At 38.1% G+C, this 20,493-nt stretch overlaps 1 protein-coding gene across 1 annotated transcript in view; it reads left to right on the top strand.

Moving 5' to 3' along the window:
- Positions 1–814: 814 nt before the first annotated feature.
- The window catches only part of Gabra2 (gamma-aminobutyric acid type A receptor subunit alpha2), a 126,901-nt gene continuing 107,222 nt past the window's right edge, over positions 815–20,493 (top strand). Inside the window, exons 1-3 of the mRNA XM_051164856.1 lie at positions 815–1,151; positions 2,068–2,155; positions 4,996–5,111. Coding sequence (XP_051020813.1) covers positions 2,085–2,155; positions 4,996–5,111 — 187 coding nt within the window. The 5' untranslated portion in view covers positions 815–1,151; positions 2,068–2,084. The remainder of the gene's footprint in view (positions 1,152–2,067; positions 2,156–4,995; positions 5,112–20,493) is intronic.

Here is a 20,493-nt window from a genome sequence, read left to right as displayed (position 1 = left end):
GTAAACTTTTTATAGCTCTTAGATTGAGTCTTGATCACCAGGTAAGGAAAATGCCTGGGCAAAGAGATTAGGGGAAAGCATTGCTGAAAGTAGGCAAGAGGTTTCCTAAAGCGTAAAATCAGCATAGGGCCTTCGCTGACCCGCTATAGGAAACTCTCCAGACCTCCCAGCTTGAGAGGAAATTGGTCCTCATTGTGGGAGCGCTGAGGAATGAGAGGTACATCCATAGGGCTAAGGAAATCAAAGAAACTTCCTGCTGTGTAATTCCACGTAACGTACGTTTAACTTGGTCCTGCGTGGATGCGTTGATGACTAAGTAAAGGCGTGATTAGCCCCTTCGCCCTCCAGTGGGAGCTGTACATCTTTACCTCTTCCAGGCAGCCACATCGCTTCACCAGGGATGACATGGAGGAACCAGCGGCAGGGAGCAGTCCGCGGGATCTAGGGCCTCTCAAACACATACCGTTCACGGTTCAGCACCCACACTCATCAGCAGTGCCCCCCCCTAACCCTTAACACCAGGAAGCTCACTGCCTCCAGAGAGCAGCTCCGGGTGGGGCGTGGGCTCCACTTTTCAACAGTGTTTGGGCAGGCATCGGTGCTCCAGCGTGCGCTGGGGTGCCCCGTACCTCTTCTGGTGTGCTGCCCTAGGCGTCCTGAGAGCAGTGGTGGTCTCTTGGGTTGGGGTTGGGGGTGGGGGTCCACTATTCATGGGAACCTTGTAGTCCTCCTCCTCAGGCTAGCTCCTCCTCCTCCTCCTCCTCCTCCAGGCGCAGGGCTCGTGCCCGCCGCTGCCTGCGCGCGTCGCGGCTCAGCGCCCCCACCCCCTGGCTCCTGCCATCCCTACTCCCTCCTCCTCTTCCTCCTCCTCCGCCCATCACCGCCACTACGGACGCCTTCGCCGCCTACTCCTCGCGCGGCCACGGTTCCTCGCGCTCTGCTTCAGCTTTCACCAGCCCATCCCTTCGCTGCCTGCTCTTTAGGCTGCTGCAGTCTCTCTCTCTCTCTCTCTCTCTCTCTCTCTCTCTCTCTCTCTCTCTCTCTCTCTCTCTCTCTCTCTCTCTCTCTCTCTCTCTCTCTCTCAAGTTTTCTGTCTTCTCAGAATCGGAACCACTACTGGAGGAAAGCATCTACTTCTGCTTGCTGTTCAGGTATTGTCGCAGACGTTGGTGGCAGTGGGGGGACCTTTGCCCATTCTCCTGGGCTTCGCTAGCATGACCCCCGCCCCCAACCCAACTCTACATGCTCCCTTAAAACGGAGGCTCAGGGTCTCCTCCGCCCTCCAACCTCCAAAATCTAATTCCAATGTCCCTCCCCAGAAACGTATTTGCAACTACAATAAAAAGCCAAGAGCCAGCCCATAGGTAGCAAGCTGGCCGGGCTCTTTCAGTCTCCAACTTTGCACACAGTGGCCGCGCTGCCTTTCTGCTTGGCATCTGATCTGAACCCCACGCTCTTTTAGCAGTCTTGGATCCAAAGCAGCTGTCAAAACGCCTAGTTCGCAGCACTTGATTCCTACCTTGCTGCCTTCTGAACATGGATGTGGGCAAATGTGGATGGGCAGGGAGAGTGATTTGGATTTGATTTTCTGTTTCGGGAGCTGGGGGTCTTTGGGGAAAGTGAGGACCGACCGCGATTCACTGTGAAGAAAAGACTAATTGAAAAGTAGGCTGCTTGCTGCCAGCTTTTCCTGCTGTGGTTGCGGAGGTGGTCTTCCTTGAGAGGGCGAGGTATGGAGTAGCCATCTCTCCACCTCTTTTCCACTCACTCCTCCAGTCTAATCCTTTGCAAGCTCTTGTGTCAGTTTAGAGTCCCGGGTGTTGCTATTTCATGTGTGCATAGCAAAACGTTTGCAGAAGATTTGGCTGGGGGAAGTTACTGTCAGGGGCAAAAATAAAAGTGATTAGTAGTGTTATCTTGCCATTAAAAAAAAAATTATCCTCCCTCAGTCCCTGCACCTCCTAGAAGGGAGTAACGCCCCCTCCCAATTGAAATGGCATTTTTGGTTACTTGCATGATAGGACTGACTGAGAACAATTTTAATTTTATCTTGTTTTTCATCCTTAGATTCGCAAACAAGGAAGATGAAGACAAAACTGAGCACCTGCAACGCATTATCTCTGCTGCTTGTTCTCTTGGTGTGGGACCCAGCCAGGTAAGACGCTGTGTTTGATTTCTTTATTTCAGGTATAGGCATGACTTTTAAGTGCCACAACTATATCCAGAGTCTTTAAGAGGCTAGGTGGTTTGAGGAATTATTTTTAGTGGGAATGGATTACACAGCAAATTGGCCTACTAAGTGTTTGAAACTCTAAAAAGTTTGCTGATTTTTTTTTAAGCAACTGAATGTAAAAGTGAACGGGAAATTTTTCTATTTGAAATATTTGGCAGAAGAAGACACTGCCCTATTAGGAGTATATTAGTGCAGAGAACCTGTAGTTAAGGTACACTTAGTTACAGTAACATCAAAATCTGGCAAAGACGCCAAATTCTCCTTGGAACGGACAGAAAACTATCAGCTAAATCATTTAAGTGGTAACTTAGATTTTTTTCTCTTTTCTGTTTTTTTCCTTTGCAGTTTTGTTTTCGATCATTGGGGCTTCTATTGATAACATAGAAAAGCGAACTGATATGTGAGTCTTAAACCTCTAGGTGGAGGCAGTATACAACTTGACAATCACAAACAATAAAACAAAAGCTTGGTTTATGAACCAACTTTTCATCTTATTAATTTCGAGATATTTTGTTTTTTTTCAGATGGTTAATGATAAAAAGAGTGCTTATTTCAAATCTGTGATTTTTCTTCTCCCCATTATCTACATGGAAAATTAATTTGATTGCTTTAAGTAACTTTAAATTAATTGTAGTCTTTTCTGATTTAAAAAATTGGGCAACGGTTATATTTTATTTGATGCATGTAGGAAATGTTTCTAGGCCCAAGAGAAACTAAAATACAAATTTTGTAAGAATTCTCTTGTAGCCATTTACTTTTTAATAAGTATTATATCATTTTCTTATTCCCTTTAGGAGTTTTGGCCAATTTATGTTCAATGTGTGAAAAGGTACTTTGGAACAGAAAAGAAGTCTATTTAGAAATCGTAAACACCTACTGTAACTGAACACAGACTTTAGAGAGAGAATGAGAAACACTTCTGAGCGAAAATCTTAGCTAAACTCTTATGACTACACTAGTGAACTGGCTTCAAAAATTAGCTTAAGAAACTTTTGAAGCTAGCATATATGAAGTGATTTACTTATATAACTTGAGGTTGCTCGTCTTCACACTTTATTATTCCCTCTGGTCTTCAGAACGCTAGCTTGAAGTTTGTTGCCAATTTCGATGTATTAGGAGTATTGGTAGCTACCGGTACTGATTCATTTAAAGGTAAATGGTCTCTGTCAACCATGTGTTATATGATATATGCTGACTAGAATGTAATTATGGGTGGTCATTGGCTTTAAATATGTAGATGGTTGAATATCAATTTTAAGCACTGAGATTCACCACTGACAGCTTAATTAAATATCACTCTGCTCATTTTCTGCTCTATATTTGACCAATAATGTTCATGCTAGCGTTTTATTCTATTATATAAATGAATCTTTTTTGGGGACAGTAATTTAAATCTCTGAATCATTCTGACAAAAAATGGCAATGAAAGGGGACACTCTGTCTTATAGATTGTTTCTTTGGTACCAAATTGCTGTCACAGAATCATGTCCCTCGCTTTATGACGGAGTAATAATGGAGGAAATCACTGCTTCTAACACTTTGCTGGGGACATTTTAAGACCATTTTTCTTGCCACAAATTTATCACCAAAGAAAGGGTAACAGGACACTTTCATCTTTATGTATCTTCTGAGACCACTCAAAGGACCTAGCCCTCTCAGACTCTGTGAGGCTGCATATTGCTGCTGCCTTCAGATCCCACCTCCATCTTCTGGCCACTAGAGCCAGGCAGCCTGCCAGTGGAGTTTCCCTCATGTCTATATTATACTTGGCCATTGGGTGGAGGTATAGCCCAAGTCAGGAAATTACCTTCTTCTAAAAAAACGTGAAAGACGTAAGAGAAAAATAATGCTCTGTATGAGAATGATAGAGAAATTTTGTACCACCAACACGACAGTTTATTTCCCAGTAATACTAACAACAGCACGGAATCACTAGAAGCCTCTCTATTATATCCACCTAACCTCAAAACAATCTTGCTGATAATGTCTGCATACGAGAATCTATAAACCCGGTGTATTCAAAGAAATAGATTTTTTGAATTTTTAAATTTTATTTATTTTTATTAATTTATTCTTGTTACATCTCAATGGTTATCCCATCCCTTGTATCCTCCCATTCCTCCCTGCCTCCCATTTTCCCCTTACTCTCCTCCCCTATGACTGTTCCTGAGGGGGACTTCCTCCCCCTGTATCTGCTCATAGGGTATCAAGTCTCTACTTGGTAACCTGCTATCCTTCCTCTGAGTGCCACCCCCATCAGAATGGCTAAGATAAAAAATTCAAGCGACACCACATGCTGACGAGGATGTGGGGAGAGAGGAACACTCCTTCATTGCTGGTGGAAATGCAAACTAGTACAGCCACTTTGGAAATCTATCTGGTGCTATCTCAGAAAAATGGGAATAGGGCTTCCTCAAGACCCAGCTATCCCACTCCTTGGAATATACCCAGAAGATGCTCCAGCACACAACAAGAAAATTTGCTCAACCATGTTCAAAGGAACAGATTTTAAGAGTGTAGCTCTTCAGAATACTAAGTGGTAGATGTCTCAAAAGTGTCACTATTATACCTTTGATACCCTACTATTTACTATCCATTTTCAAAACAAGATATTTACCTTCCCCATAAGTTTAGTACAAGAACATTGTGTCACTAACGGCCAAAGGAGCTTTAAATTCAGATGAAGGAAGAAGAGCATTGTGATACTTCGCCACTGTATGCACATATATAATACATATCAACTTGTACAATTATCTGTTTAGGTTGGTGCTGGCTAACATCCAAGAAGACGAGGCTAAAAATAACATCACCATCTTTACAAGGATTCTAGACAGACTTCTGGATGGTTACGATAATCGGCTTAGACCAGGACTGGGAGGTAAAAATAGTTCTCCTTTATTTTAAACCTTCAAAAAACAATGGCTTTACAAGCTAAGGATAATATTTTCATTTTAATACATTTCATGCATGGAGAAATTGTCAAGCATTGAAGTCCTAGATAATGGAAAATAAAAATCACAAAATAAACCTTATTACATTCCTTTTGTACATGCCTAACATATTTAATACATATTGTATAAGATGCCCATATCCAATATAGACAGATTTCTCTCTCTCTCTCTCTCTCTCTCTCTCTCTCTCTCTCTCTCTCTCTCTCTCTCTCTCTCTCTCTCTCTGTGTGTGTGTGTGTGTGTGTGTGTAGTTTCCTAATTAATTTATTGGAAATAGCCTGTTTTCTTAAGCAGAGGATCTATCTGTTTGCTGGTTTTGATCTGTTGTGCCTGTTAGTAGCAAGGCTTACTACATTAACACTTTTACAGATGCCCGTTTTCAGATCAGAATAGATACATAATAGCAAGAGACATAAAGACGTTTTAAATATGTAGGGGTGATAATCCTGCTTTACAAAGTTGTCACAGAGTTGAATTTCAAACTTCAGCAACAATTTTCAAGAAAAAAAAACATGTTTTTAAATCGAAGAAATTAAAGGAACATAGAGGTGGCTAGTGTGCTAAATTTTAATTAGCCATCAGAATTGCTAAGTGATGCCAGAGCAACATGAAAGTAGCATAGATGTGGAGTTGCTGAAACTATCCCAAGCCAAAATATTGTTGCTCATGTGTTCTAATGTTGTTACATATGTATTTGTACAGATATAGATATATAACTTAAAACTTTAACTATGAAAATACATGTGACAAATATGTTCCTGTACACATAGTTATTTAAAGGCTCAATTGATTGAAAACTAAGACAAATTAGCTGGACATTCCGTTCCTGGTAATGATCATTACTGTTACATGGTCGATCCAGCATTAACAACTTTGTAATTGTGCTGGTTAGGAATTGTATTAAGTTGGGCCTGGTGACACATACCTGTAGTCTCAGCATTTGGGACATAGAGGTAAGCTGATCAAAGGTTGAGAGTCTAGATTGGTATTTTCCTACATGCCCTGTCCACAAACCTGCCAGATCAGAGAAGCCTTGTTTCCTTTGATTAACTGTGGATGTACTGTGTCTACTATTTTATAAGTTGATTAGGAATGTTGCATAACAACACAGGATAAACAAATGTGTGATCCATAGTAATATTTCAGCAAATTCCATTTTCCCCTCTTATCCTAGGATCAAAAGAAAACAAACAAACAAAAACAATCAAACAACAACAATAATCCCAAAGCTTCCTAGAATTTGCTTATTCAGGTGCATTTTTCATGTTGAATCAATTTCCATACATCTTCCACTTCAAATGTTCCTCTTTTATTTTGACAGTGCCTTCCATCTGCTGTCTTGGCCTTTGGCTATAGTATTTCCTGTTACTAGAATGACTTTTACTCCTCTTTTCAGCTAATTGAAAGTCTACCATTGTGACACTTGTGGTCTTTAGAACAGACTTTCTTAACTGAATTGAAATATTGATATTCAATTGTCTGTTGAATTTATTTAACAGTTGCTGGTTTCATATCTCACACAGAACTTACTACATATTATCTTTTGTTAATCATTTCATCTTTATGTGACACTTGTTACCTTAATAAGATTGTAAGGATGTCATATTATAAATCCTCTGTGATTTCTGCAACTGGATATTGATTTTCATATTGTTGCCATAAAATAACTGTTGGTATTTTATTAAGTTTCTGCCACCTGGAAAGTGGGAATGCTTGTGTCTGGCTTCGCTTTTACTTAGGAATGCTTAGAGAAGCAATGTGACTCACTGAGAGAAGGGAGCCTTTTACCCAAAAGCCTTAACACACCAGCTCTGGTCCTCAGACTTGTGTGAACTTTAAATATTCTTCCTTTGTACATGCATGATTATTATTCATGAAATAAGGTTTATATTACAATTATCTTAAATGTCCAGTATGATGCATGTACAATCACATATCACAAAATCATGTGCATATAGACAACTATAAAATGAAGATAAACGAAAGCCTGTGGAAATTTAAATTATTACAATCACTTTCACATTACAGAATACATTCTTTTTATTTGTAATTATGTCTATGTCTGAGTGAGTTCATGTGCACATGAGTTCAGGTATCCTTGGAGGTCAGAGATGTCAGATTCTCCTGGAGTTGGAATCACAGGCAATTTTAAGGGTGCTGGGAAATGAACTCAGGATCTGTATAAGAATAACATATGCTCTTCACTGACTATTCAGCACTCTAGCTGGAAGTGTTAACTTGAATATGCATATGTTATTTGAAATAGAAAGTTCAGGCAAATTATCTGTCCATATCAGGAAATTAATAAGGCAAGTGGCTTCTGTTCAATTCAATAACAATACACTAAAATGAACACCTTCATCGACGACTAATTAGATATTCAATCACAAGTGCTATTTTAGTCCTTTTATAACTGTAATATGTAAAAATGCTTACAAAAGAGAAGTCAGATTTTAACAGTAAGTTCGAAATGTTATTCACCTATCTTTGCGGTTAGATCTCACTTAGACATGCTGAGATTTGATACTTTCATTGAGAAAGTGAGAGGAATGATGCTTAGTTCTGAGGGAAGGATAGAATATTGAGATTAAGACACACAGCACAGGTTATTCAATTTATTGTACTGTGCATTTTAAAGGATTTAATATGTAAGGGTAGATTCTTTCTAAAATTTAACTCATATCCTTCTACTTGTCTGTTCAGAGTCCTGCGATCACACCCTGCCCATCCTGCATTAGACGTGTGTGCCCCACTGAGGGATCTGTCTTCCAGTCATTCTTTGACCTCAGATCACTTAGCTCCCTGCTTGCAGACACGTCTTCAGTCACACTGGCGTCTGTCCTGCTCTGTGAACACACCAGGGTACTCTGTGGGGTTTTCCTGCTGTTGTTCTCTTCTCCTATAGGATAGTCATGGGCATCACCTACCTTGACCAAGCTGCAATATCTGTAGTACAGCCATCCCATCAGCTTGATCCCCAGTACCTTTCCTTTAATATAGAGGTTAACTTATTTATTACTATAAGTTTATTGCTTATTTTGTCTCTTTGAAGACACTTGTAGACTGTGAAGTCTGTAATCTATTGCAAATTTTGCTGCTTGATTTATTGATGAATCTATCTAATCTTGCAGAATAAAATGGCTCAGATAAGCACCTGAGAATCTCTTGAATGAACTAAATGCATTCTACTAAATGCATTAAAGTTTTAGCATGCAGCAGAAAAAGAATTACCCATACATTTTACTTTGTCTTAAGAGAAATGCAGTAATTATGAAGAGATTGCCATATTGTCATTTCACCATTGACATCAACACATTCTGAGGTGACACTTCAGGTGAATCAGAGTGTTTTTCTTACCAAATTATTCAAAACCTAACGTATTAGCTACAACTCTGAAACAAGCTAAAGTATGATTTGAAATGAGTCTCTTCTCTCATTTCTAGCTTGACTTCGTATCTATCAAATGGAGACAGAGTTCTGTTTATCTGCCTTTTTTCTCACAGAGATCTTGTGTGTCTTAGTTAACTGTAGATTCTTAACAAAGCATAGTGTGGCCTATTGCTGGGGGAAAATCACACAAGTATACAAAAACAGAAGCCATCTCTTCCAGGAGTCTGTCTCTCAGGAGGTAGTATTCTTTGAAAACACACAAAGGAAATAATTATAGGTCTTATAAATTTTCAGTCTTGCTTCTTTCTGTGAGTGGAAACCCACAGTATAACTATCTCAAAATCTTGTCAATTAAGAACATTTATTAAAATTATCCAGCACTTGCTAATACATGAATAAAGTTGCCTTTGGTCTTCATGTTATCCATTGGAGGTAGCCACTTAGGGAAACTGATAGCTCTACTTCTCTGAGAAATCTTTCAAACTGTTGACTAACTAAAAAGGCTAATATTCATTTTTAGGCCAATTTTCTGAGGTCATTGGCAGAATGAGTGTGTAGACAGGACTCATATATTTATGACAGTTAACACTCACAGTGCTCAACGGTGATAAGTATTAGAAATGACAAGCCTTGATATTTAAATTATGGATGCAGTTTGTTAAATCTAGATTGAGTACCATGATTAACTGCATTTCGAAAAGTTGTTTTGAAGAGCTCTCTAGTAAATAACTTACCAGCGTTCTCTTTTCATGATCTGAAATCCTAAGAAGTTTAACACCTACAGTCAGGAATGTCATGAGGTCAGGGCAGTGATGTGAGGTCTGAAGGTCAGTTTCTAAGTTCAGTATTATCCTTAGACTGCAGAGAGATGCATATGAAAATGTTTCCACAGATTGTATTACTCTGGAATTGATTTAAAAATAAAACATGAGCTATTCAGGCTATATGAAAAAAATATGTGATGTTTCCCAGCTACTAGACAGGCAGAACAAGGAGGATCATGAGTTTAAAGTTAATCTAGATGACAGAATGAATTCAGGGCTAATCTGTGTTATCTAGAAAGACTATATATTAAGTGCAAAAATATAAAGAAGTACAGGCCTGTAGATATAGCTCGGTATTGAACAATACCCTAAGTCAGGAACCGTATTGTATGAAAAAGCAAAAAGATTGTCTAAGGCTCATGTGCTTTCAGAAAGACTCAAAGTTTTCTGGTACAGAGAAGGATGCTAGAAGTGAGCTGGGTTAGAGGTCTATAGTACATCATATATATGATATACATTATATGTGTATAATATATATATATATATATATATAAAATGACTGAGATAAACCTTTTCTTTGGGCCATGAGTTCTGTTGCCATAAGATGTTAATATTTGGTACGTTATTCAAGCTTTCTTTGGAGTTTTTTATTTTTAAAATGGAGGTAAAATGAATGGCGTGCTTGACTGTTAGGGGTTTATTCTATTGTGTACATCTGCGTCCTTTGTATAGTGTTAAGTGAACAGAGAATGAAGTCAATATTTGTAGATATTATCATAGTCACTATTTGCACTACATATGCAGTGCAGACAATATTCAGTATGTCACTTGCTGCATATGGCATGTGACTTGTAAAACTTGTTAACTTTTGAGCAGATAAAATGTAATATTTTTTGTTTTGTTGTTTTGGCTTTGAGAGAGGGTATTGCTGTTCAGCCTTGGCTGGCCTAAATCTCGCTAGGTAGGACAATCTAGCCTTGAATTTGGAGATCTAACTGCTTTTGCCTTCTGAGTCCTGGGATTAAAGGGATGCCCCCAACTGGCCGGAAGACACTAAACAGGGTTAAGGATATAAGATAATTGTGTTTCTTTAAGTCATACAGTCTTACTTTGTCCACATTCTTTTGTACGTTTAAAAAGTCTCTGGAAACAAAACCAGTGCAAAAAAAAAAAAAAAAAAAAAAAAAAAAAAAAAAAAAAAAAAGAAAGAAAGAAAAGAAAAGAAAGTCTCCTTTTTTATGTTCTTTGTGACTATCATGAAATAAAGCAACATGGACTCATCAGTTAATGGAAATAGGTTCATTTATGAAACAAGGTTGCATTCACCGAAAACATACTATATAATGGTGATGGTGATAGCCAAAGCTAAATAAACTACTTAGGTGATATCTGGAACTTGGATGCAAAACATTTGCCCAGCGATTGCCACTGTGCCTAGTGACAAGAATGGTCTGTGATTTAAGCATACAGAAATGAAGAGTTAAGACAGGAAAGATAGGCTGCAACTTGTTTGGAAATTAGACAATTGAGCTGTTCTGTTAGGAAGTTGTAATCTCAGATAGAAACTGTAAACCATAGGTGTCAGGGTGGGGGTGTCTCTGCTTCTCTTACAAGCCTTGAGCTGTGAAGTTTAGCTTTAGGCTCTCCACACATGCAGTTGAGAGTTAGTCTGATGCTTCTGCACAGGAGTCTTGTAGTCAAGCATCTGGCCTGCTTTTCCTCAGACTGAGACTCCTAGGGAGGACAACCTTCAGGATAAGCCTGAGGCAGAAGAACTTCAGAGCCTATTTTGTGCTCAGTACCATATCCACCCATTTCTGTTGGACTAAAGGCAACAGAGAACACTGCCTTTGAGATTTCAAGAGTGACAATGTAGGATAAACTGGAGGGATTTCACACAAGTCAGGAGGTAGGTTTCTGTAAAAAGCATTTATGCTGGATATCAAGTAAGTTATCATTTCTTCTTTATTTGAAATACTCTGTTGGAGCCTGTGAAGAAGGTCTAAGCCTCTAGCCTTCTGGGGTGCAGTACCACTAGGCAGATGCATACCCTAAACATCATTTCAGTTTTGTCTGGGACCATCTTGGGTCTCTCAGTCTGGTACAGAACCAGTGTACTGGTGGATTCATCACAGTGTATTTTATGTTAAACAAAAAATGTGATGATGTTATAGGAAACATTAGTAATTCGTGTTGTGAGTAGAGTGTCTCTTAGCATTTCTGGACACTCTCCCTAACAACACTGTGTATAGTTGTTTACTTGCTAGACAGAATGTGCCAAGATAGGCTACTTCAGAAACGGGTGTGAAAGTTCCTCAGAATTTTCCCCAATTTGTTCTTATGTGCAGTTGCGAGTTTGTGGCTGACTAAATTCATGATAGCAGGGGTGTATGTTAGACAGTACTGTGCTTTCACAGGGTGACATCATTGGAAGCCAAGACACATAAATACTACCAATGCTTTATTTATTATTATTTTGCCTCTTGGAGGCACAAACACACCTTACTTAATGGACTTACCTGTTTCTAACACTTAGCTCAAATGCAGTAAAAGCCTTCCCCACCCCTTGTCAATACCCAATGGACTGAGTGAACATGTGCATGATCTATGCATTTGTCTTAGTGGTATTTTTTTTATTACTCCACCTGAATCATATTGTAGAAGATCTGAGTCGTAGGTAGAGATGGTCCCCTGAATAAATTTAGCAGTTTGCAGTTTATTACTCTTCAAAGGAAAGGATCAAATGAAATTATTTTACTTTTTTGTTTTCTTATTGTGAATTGAAGGCATGAAATATGAAAGACAATGCAAGATTCAAAGATGGTTTTGGTCTCATAGATATGAAATTCCTTTGGGTGAGGGGCAGAGCAGACATGTGTGTTACCATCCTGAAACCGGCTATGCACATAACCAAGTTTCATGGAAAGAGCAAACTAATGAAGTCTGGACAAATCAATTACTTTTACTTTTTAACTTTCTAGTTACACATAGAGTTCAGCCATTCTTATTAACCAGAGGGTTTTCTGATATTAGTTTAAAGGTTGATGGCTCAGTCTTTGTATAAAGTAACATTGTCCTTTTCCCAGTTCTAGATGCTGTTTTTTGAAAATTGCTTCCTTTTCTTCTTAAGAATATCGTAGAATAGTGTGTTTTCCTTTTTGAACTGGAAGTCTTTTTCTTGGTAGGATAGAGTGAATTCCTGTACCACCTGATCATCTGAGGTCTAAGAACAGTCGGAACATTGTGACACCCAAAAAACAGATCTTGTTTTATCTCCAGTAGGTATCCATAGTTTTGCTTTCAGGGTCTTATTCTTACAGACACTAAGTCAAGTACAATTCCATTAGAAACGTCTGGATAATCCTCACTTACCTTAAAGAAAACATGTCCTCTCTTGTTTTAATTTGTTTTGATGTACAGGTACATGGAAAAATAGCTAAGCATGGAGTGTAAAATAAAAACAAATAATTGAGAAATAATAGATTAAGCAACATGTTTATTTCTTTTGAATTTCTAATTTTTGCTACATTACAGAATCTGGAAAACCAATTTCTTTTTACCTTGAAATACCCTCATTATTCAAGGTAGAGTTCTTTTTATTTACAAAAGAATGAAATTAACACTTAACATACATTTCATACAGATCTCATCAAATTTAGGTTACCAACATCTTGTAAGATATAGACCTTAACATTCTCATTGGATTTTATATTAGCTCCCATTATATACTAGTCTTGATATATTTTTTATGTTTATTGTGCCTTTAATGAATTCAAAGCTTATAATAGGAAAGCAGGATTTCATCTACATCTTAATTTGAGTGGTAGGTAAAATTTATTCTTTAAATCTTTTTTAATACTTCTTATTGTTTTGATTGGTGTTTAAAGTGTCTTAAAAACAACAAAATGTCTCATATAAAATTCCAAAAGTTGTCCTGCCTTAAAAGAAGCCTTTTATGAAAAGGAGACAAATGTCTTTATTAAACTCAGGAAGTCATCAGCTTTTTAAAGAAATAAGTACAAAGTATCCCAGCACTACCTGTGGTGGCACTGTCTGTACAGAAGCATTCCAGGATTCTTAAAGAACTTGTTAGATTAAAGTATTACTGAATAGATTTAGTATGTAGTTCAAGACAATTCTTCATCCTGCATTATTCAGAGAAGCAAAAATGATGAACATTCCTTGTTTAAAATCTAATAAAATGGCCAAATCTTCCATTGCTGACATACAGTTTGAATGGCTATGCCTACAACAGAAAGGTAAATAAGATAAGACTGTTTTAATCTGTTTGTGAATATTAGAAACAAAGCCTAAGGATTTCTGTGAGTGTTTCAAGCATTTGAAATTTTGCACAGTGCATCTGGATCCTATCTATAAATAGACTAGCCAAGTTATAGGCCAGGGCTAGAAAAGATGGAAGAAATGTCATACTTCTGTATGTTTCAAAAGGATTCATAATCAATGATGTATCCTAATAACATACCCAAACATTTTGCTTAGATTTTGTTTTGTGGTGATATCTGAGTAATCTAATATGGCTGTGATTAAGCATTCTGGAACAAAGGGAAGCCAGGCCTGATGACACAAACCTGTAGCCCAGCTACTGGAGAGACTGAACAAGAAAGAGTTCAAGGTTGGTCTGGACAACAGAATGAATGCAGGGCTAATCTGTGCTAAGTAACAAGACTATATATTAAACTTAAAAATATAAAGAGCTATGGGGCTGGTAAGTGATGCACAATACTGTGAGTACAATTGCTGGTAAGGAAAAGTATGAAGAATGTCCAAGGTTCATGTGCTTTCAGAAAGATGCATGATATGCATTCAAAGTTTTCTGGCACAGAGAGGGACTTCAGACATAAACTGTAAGCATAGTTTGGAAGGGAAAGACTTATGTCTTGGGAGACAGTTATAAAGAGATAGAGGGTTTCTGTTCTACTCCCAGTTACATAAGAATACTTTAGAAGCAAAATATGATGAGCTACTACTCAGGTCATTGTGTTAGAGGTGTATAATACATTTTTATTTTATGAATTTCTTAGAAGCTGCTACACCAGAATTCAGCAGCCCAGGCATAGAGAATTGTCATGAATGAAGCAAATTCATTTTTGTTACCATAATTACATACAGAAACTCTTCAGATTCTAAAGAAATGAAATAGTGGACTAAAATACCCGACAGGTTTACAAGGAAGATTAAAATTTGCATACTCAGAAAGGAAGTCTTAATTAAAAGAAAATGGAATTTCAAGGTTGGCTTTTCAGTCGAGTAGAAGGGAATATGGGAGTCTAGATTTAATTAGTTATGTAGGGCATGTAAGGGTAATCACTGAAGCAAAAAAAAAAAAAAGTGAAACTGGGGATTATACTGGGGAGAATATAAAAAATGATTACATGAGTAAAAAAATACTTGGAGTATTTGGAAACTATATAGGGTAAGCTTCTGTAGAAGCAAGTAATGAGAGGATGAGTGTGAATGTTTTGTGGTCACTGTCAAGGGAATAATATTGAAAATATTAAGAGAATATATCACTCGATACCTGTATATTAAAATAAGGCATCTTTTGATTATGAGGAGCTTTTGACTTAGTACAATTTACAGGATTACAGAATGAATGGTAACTATGCATAAAAGGAAATATATACAGATCAAAGGAAAGCTGGATAAGAACCATATTATTAGTAATTCCTATATAAAAGTATATCACCACTATAAAAAGTGGACTTAAAGAGATGCATCAGGCTGGGTGGTGCTGGTGTATGCCTTTAATCTCAGTACTTGGGAGCCAGAGGCAGTCAGATTTCTGGATTCAAGGCCAGCTTGGTTAACAGAGCAAATTCTAGGACATCCAAGGCTATAGAGAGAAAAAAACCTGTCTTGAAAAAAATCCAAAAAGAAAGAAAAAATAAGGAAAATCAGAATAGTTTTTTTAAGTGTGTGTGTGAGACTGTCTGTGCATGTGTGTGTGTGTGTGTGTGTGTGTGTGTGTGTGTGTTAGAGACAGAAAAGATGCCATTCTCTTGACTCTCAGCAATTAAGCTGTGCTGGTTTGGCCAGTGATCACTAAGGTCCTACTCATCTCTTTGCAGTGGGGTTATAAGTGTACACCATCGTGCTTGGCTTTTTGTGTAGGTGCTGAGTGTTGAACATAGGTCCTTGTATCTTCAGGGCAAATACTAACATTGACTGAGCTATCTTCTTAGGTCCTAGTGACTGCATCCCTTAAAGCAGAGCATGAGCCAGATGGATCAGTGAACATAGCATTGCTCTAACAGAAGGTTCCTTTTAGCCTTCATTCCTTTCAACATCCCACAGAACCTGTAAGGTTCTTGGAGATATTTTTGGCTGTCACCAAGCTTAGGGCTTGACTCATAGCTTTTACAGAGAGGGTCACTTGGGATTTACATTACTATGTGTGAAACACATGGGTGGTGACGTCTCATGGATCTAGCTGTTGACTCAGGATGGAGGCATTTCCATTTTGGGGTATGTTCAACTGTAACATCACTGGCCTGTCGTGCTTTTTGATGTATCACTGCTCCAGGTGTGAGATTTTGCCATTTTCGGTCGGCGCTTCTAATAGAGGCAGCTCTTTCCCGATGCCACCAGTTGCTGGAGGCAGCTGCAGTTTCAGCTTTTGTTGTCTTTGTCTGGGAACAGCTGGGATGTTAAACAAAATCTATCAGCAGATGAGGAAGTGGGCAGGTGTATGCTTAAGTGAGTAGAACTAAAAGTTAGTGGGGCAGAAAGCAGATGGCTCTTCATGAAAACTTTTCTCCTCTAGGGAGCTGTTCTCTGGCCTGCCATCTCTGTAATTTGCTCACTCACTTACATAGGGTGGTGTGACATTCTGGTGTGTCTGCCTGAGACATTAGAAAATATGATATTCCCAAGTAGATTTTTATTCTGCATGTCTAAAGACAATTGTAAAAAAGAAAAGGAACGATTTGGCCAGAATTAGAAACAGATCATCCAATAAAGCCAAAAGAAGAAAGTCATAGCAGCCTTTGAAGATTAAGTGTGGTAACGTGATATTTAAAATTTTAGTCTACACTAGCTTCATTGTTGGGGTCAGTTTCATATAAACAAGATTAGTTGTAAGTGGCTCCTGGCACTGTCCTATTTTTAAAAGGTGACATAATGATCTCAGACTAAGCTAAGGGTGGTTGTGCATTCCTAGGATCCCAGTGCTTAGGAACTTCAAGGAAGATGGCCAGGGCAACACACTAAATACCATGCCAAGAGTACATGAAGTCATCCTGCTTCTACAAGAGAAAATCATCTTTTTTTAGTATTTAATTTTATCCCTTCTTGTTTTTTAAATTATTCTTGTCATGTTTATACATACATATAAACATATTAATGCAACTCCCTGAGTCCATGTAATATTTCTAGTATGTAATGTGCATATGTTACTAAGGTTGACTACTGGTGTTGGACAACTAACTAGGGAGCTCATGTGTAGGGAAGAGTTATTCTCCCTCTCTCAGATGTCAAGAATTGCTGGTAGCTCTTCATATCTCGGGATTTGTTTATTATTATTATTATCACCGTAATCATTCCTTTGAGAATGTCTGAGTTTTGATCATGTTTACCCTCTCCCACAACTCTTTTCAGATTCATTTCCTTTCCATTCTCACACAATTTTTTGCCTCTTTTCCTCCATTAAGGATAAATTGTGCTGATCAATATTTTTGAATGCACGGCCTTTCACTGGGGCATGGTCAGCTTGTAGGTGTTACACTTTTAAAGAGAACTGACCCCTTACTGTCTTAGCAGCTATCTGTTGCCTATAGCTCCTTGACTAGAGGTAGAGCTTCCTGTCTAACAGTCCTCTCTGTGCTGATCCCAGGACTCCTATGGGAGCTCCAGAAGCACAATAGTTATCTAAACTGTAAGGGAGAGATCACTCAATAATTCTGTGCCTGCTATCAAGAGCAAGCTTTCCCTTGCAACTGATTTCCACCTTTAGGTCATAGTTTTATGGAGGTAGGAAGATAATCTGGGAAAATGAGTGTGTACCTTAGAGTTTGGCATATTTTAACCCTCAATAGATACAGATTTTTTTTTTTTTTTTAGGAAAGAAAGATGATGTACATTGTTTGGTAATCAGTAGTGTCCATACCTGCCAGCTGTATTGTTTCTCCAGCAGAAGCATTATGAAACCTATTTGTAATTAGTTTTCTGTTCTGTAAAATGGGCATGAGTCACTTGAGTGGTGTGAATTGGATTACATCTTCTGGTTTCACCATCCCGCTTTCTAATAAGCTCTTCTGTGATTCCCATGATGTCAATCTTGGCCCACACTTTGAAAATGGGGAGGTGCCTCATGCTGCCAAGGGCTGAGATAAAAGAAGGGCTGCACTGCATTTTACAATCCCACGAGGCCTCCAGAAAAATTATGACATGAATACAGAGGTGCATTATGCACTTTTTAAATGTCATTATTTTTGTTTTCAATATCTCTTCCACTTGACAGTTATAAATTCATCATTTCTATTTCTAAACATTTGTGCTGCTAGTCTTCGTCTTCATCAGAATATGATCACAGATGTATTTATTCTCTATGCTAATATTTTGTAAAATGTTGGTAGCTATTAGATTTATCATTAGTTTAGGTGGGTAATCTACATACTATAAAATATACTTTGTCCAGTCATGAATACACTTTAGCTATGTAATACACTACAATTGACATATATGTGTGTGTGTGTGTGTTCATATGTACATACATATACAATACATATACAGATATATTGGAAAAACTGAAGTGAATATTACTGAGGCTGAAGATGTGGCTTAGGTAGCAAGGCTTTCCTAGCATACACAGAGTTGTTGGTTAGATAGCCAGCACCAGGTAAACCAGGCAATTTAACACACACCTGAAATCTTGGCTCTTGAAAGCTAGAAGCAGAAGAAACAGAAGTCCAAGGTCATTCTTTGGTATATAGTTACTTCAAAACCAGCTTGGGCTCCATGAGATCCTGTGAGAAGTATAATAGTGTGATGCCAATTGCTTTACTTTGGTATATTTTAAGCATATATTAAATATTGGTATATTTCAAATATTTTGGTTAAATAGTTGGAGGCATATTAATTAAAATTAAAGTTGTGAGCTAAATTTATATAAATAATGAATTCCAATGACTTAAATTCTCAATATGGAATTAGGCTATGCATGATCTTCCCACACATATAATCTAAATAGGAAGATTTAGAAAGATCTCTTTTAAAATGAAAATAAAGATAATTATTATTACTTGAACAGAATCTAAGTTACCCACCCTGGTTTTGAGTGCCTAGACTTAACAATTTTCCTTTCTCAGTTTTCGGGCTACGTAGAACTATAGTTGATACCGACCCTGTCTAGCTTCCTTAAATTTCTTTACATTCCCTTTTACAGTACTTCAAATTTTTATTTTCATGAAATAAAAGTGATGTTTTATAAACATTATATATGACTTATGATATGATTTGTATTTACTCCTGAAAGAAAACAAATTATGAACCTAGAGAATCATTTATTTTTAAGGAACTAATTACATTTTTACCTCAAAGAATTAAGAGAAATGTGGGCCTTTCATATAATCTAGATGGTTACTATTGTATTGTCCTTGGTTAGTGTAGTAGTTTGAGCAGACCCCCCCCCCCCCGGGGCCCTGATCCACCCATCATGGTGTTCTTCTTGTAGGTTTCTAGGACCCTCTGGGTTTTCTATTTCCCCATCTCCTATATTTCTCTCACCTAGAGTCTCAGTAAGATGTCCTCACATCTATCCCAATCTCCTGGTAAGTGAAAACTTTCGTGGGACGTGCCTTTTGGGCTAGCGTCCAATTATAAGTGAGTATATACCATGTGAGTCTTTCTGCTTCTGGGTTAACTCACTCATTATGATCATCTCCAGATGGTTGTAATACAAAAGTGTATAATAAAACAAAAACACTTATTAATGCTGTTCTTAGATTCTTGTTGTCCTCAAGAAAACAGGCGGAGTCTTAGACACCGAAAGCATATATCAGGTAATCAATAAGCCTTACTAAATCATTACTACTTTTTACCTTGGTTTCTGTTTTGTTTGTTTGTTTGTTTTTTGTTTGTTTCTGAGACAGGGTTTCTCTGTGAAGCCTTAGCTGTCCTGTACTGGCTTTGTAGACCAGGCTGGCCTCGAACTCACACCCCTACCTCTGCATCCCAAGTGCTGGGATTAAAGGCGTGTGCCACCACCACCCGGCTTACCATGGTTTCTAAAACATGCAGATCCCAAGCCTATAGAAAATGATTTGGCACATGTTCCTTCCATGTTAAAAGCTTCATCTATTTTGTGAATTGGTTCAAGGCCAATAGAGTAAAAACATACATTTCTTGGAACAGAAATCTAAAAGCATTTTTTTTCTTTCATTGTAGAGAAAGAGAGAGAGACAGAGTGTGTGTCTCAATACAAGACAACAGAATAAGGCATCTCTGACTCTGACATCTGTCCAGGCTAGGAGCACACAGGCTGCTTTGGCTCTTTGACTCTTAGTGATAAGGAGGCTACGTAACCCCACTGCATGACAATGCAACCCAAGAGTTTTCAGATCTGCTTAAGATTTGAAGCAGAAGTGATTGCTAGAGCTAGTGATAAGTGCATCAGAGTGTTCTCACCTCCTCTTATGAATCTAAACCTTCCTCTACCCCACGGGAACGTGAAGTGAAGGGCGGCATCTCTCACAAGCACACCTTCTCTTACCTCAGGTGCTGTTCGACTTCCTTGATCTACTCATTCTTCTCTCCCATTTTTTTTGTCCTCCATCTTCTTCAATAGCTTTATTTTTTAAAAATACTTTCTCTATTCTTTCATCTTGTGTCCCAAGATTCTGTACTTCAAGGACTTTCCCATAATCTCATTGAAGTCCTTCCCCTAAAATATAAATTGAGAAGATCAGTCAATGAATTTAGTTTCTACTTCATGCACCATTTTGTTGTGTGAATTTGCTCATTATTGTCTAAATGACCTCCCACACAGTACCCTCACTTGCTTCTGGATCAAATACAGACCATTTAAAGGGGTCCATGTAGCCTCTGGCCTCTGTTCTCATTTCTCCTAATCACCGTTGTTTTGTATGTGGTACTCACAATGCGTAAACTTTATTTGGTATTTTTTTTTTTTTTTTTT

This window comes from Acomys russatus, chromosome 22, assembly GCF_903995435.1.
Source record: "Acomys russatus chromosome 22, mAcoRus1.1, whole genome shotgun sequence".
Classification (NCBI taxonomy): Eukaryota; Metazoa; Chordata; class Mammalia; order Rodentia; family Muridae; genus Acomys; species Acomys russatus.
This window is presented reverse-complemented; position numbering and strand designations above follow the sequence as displayed.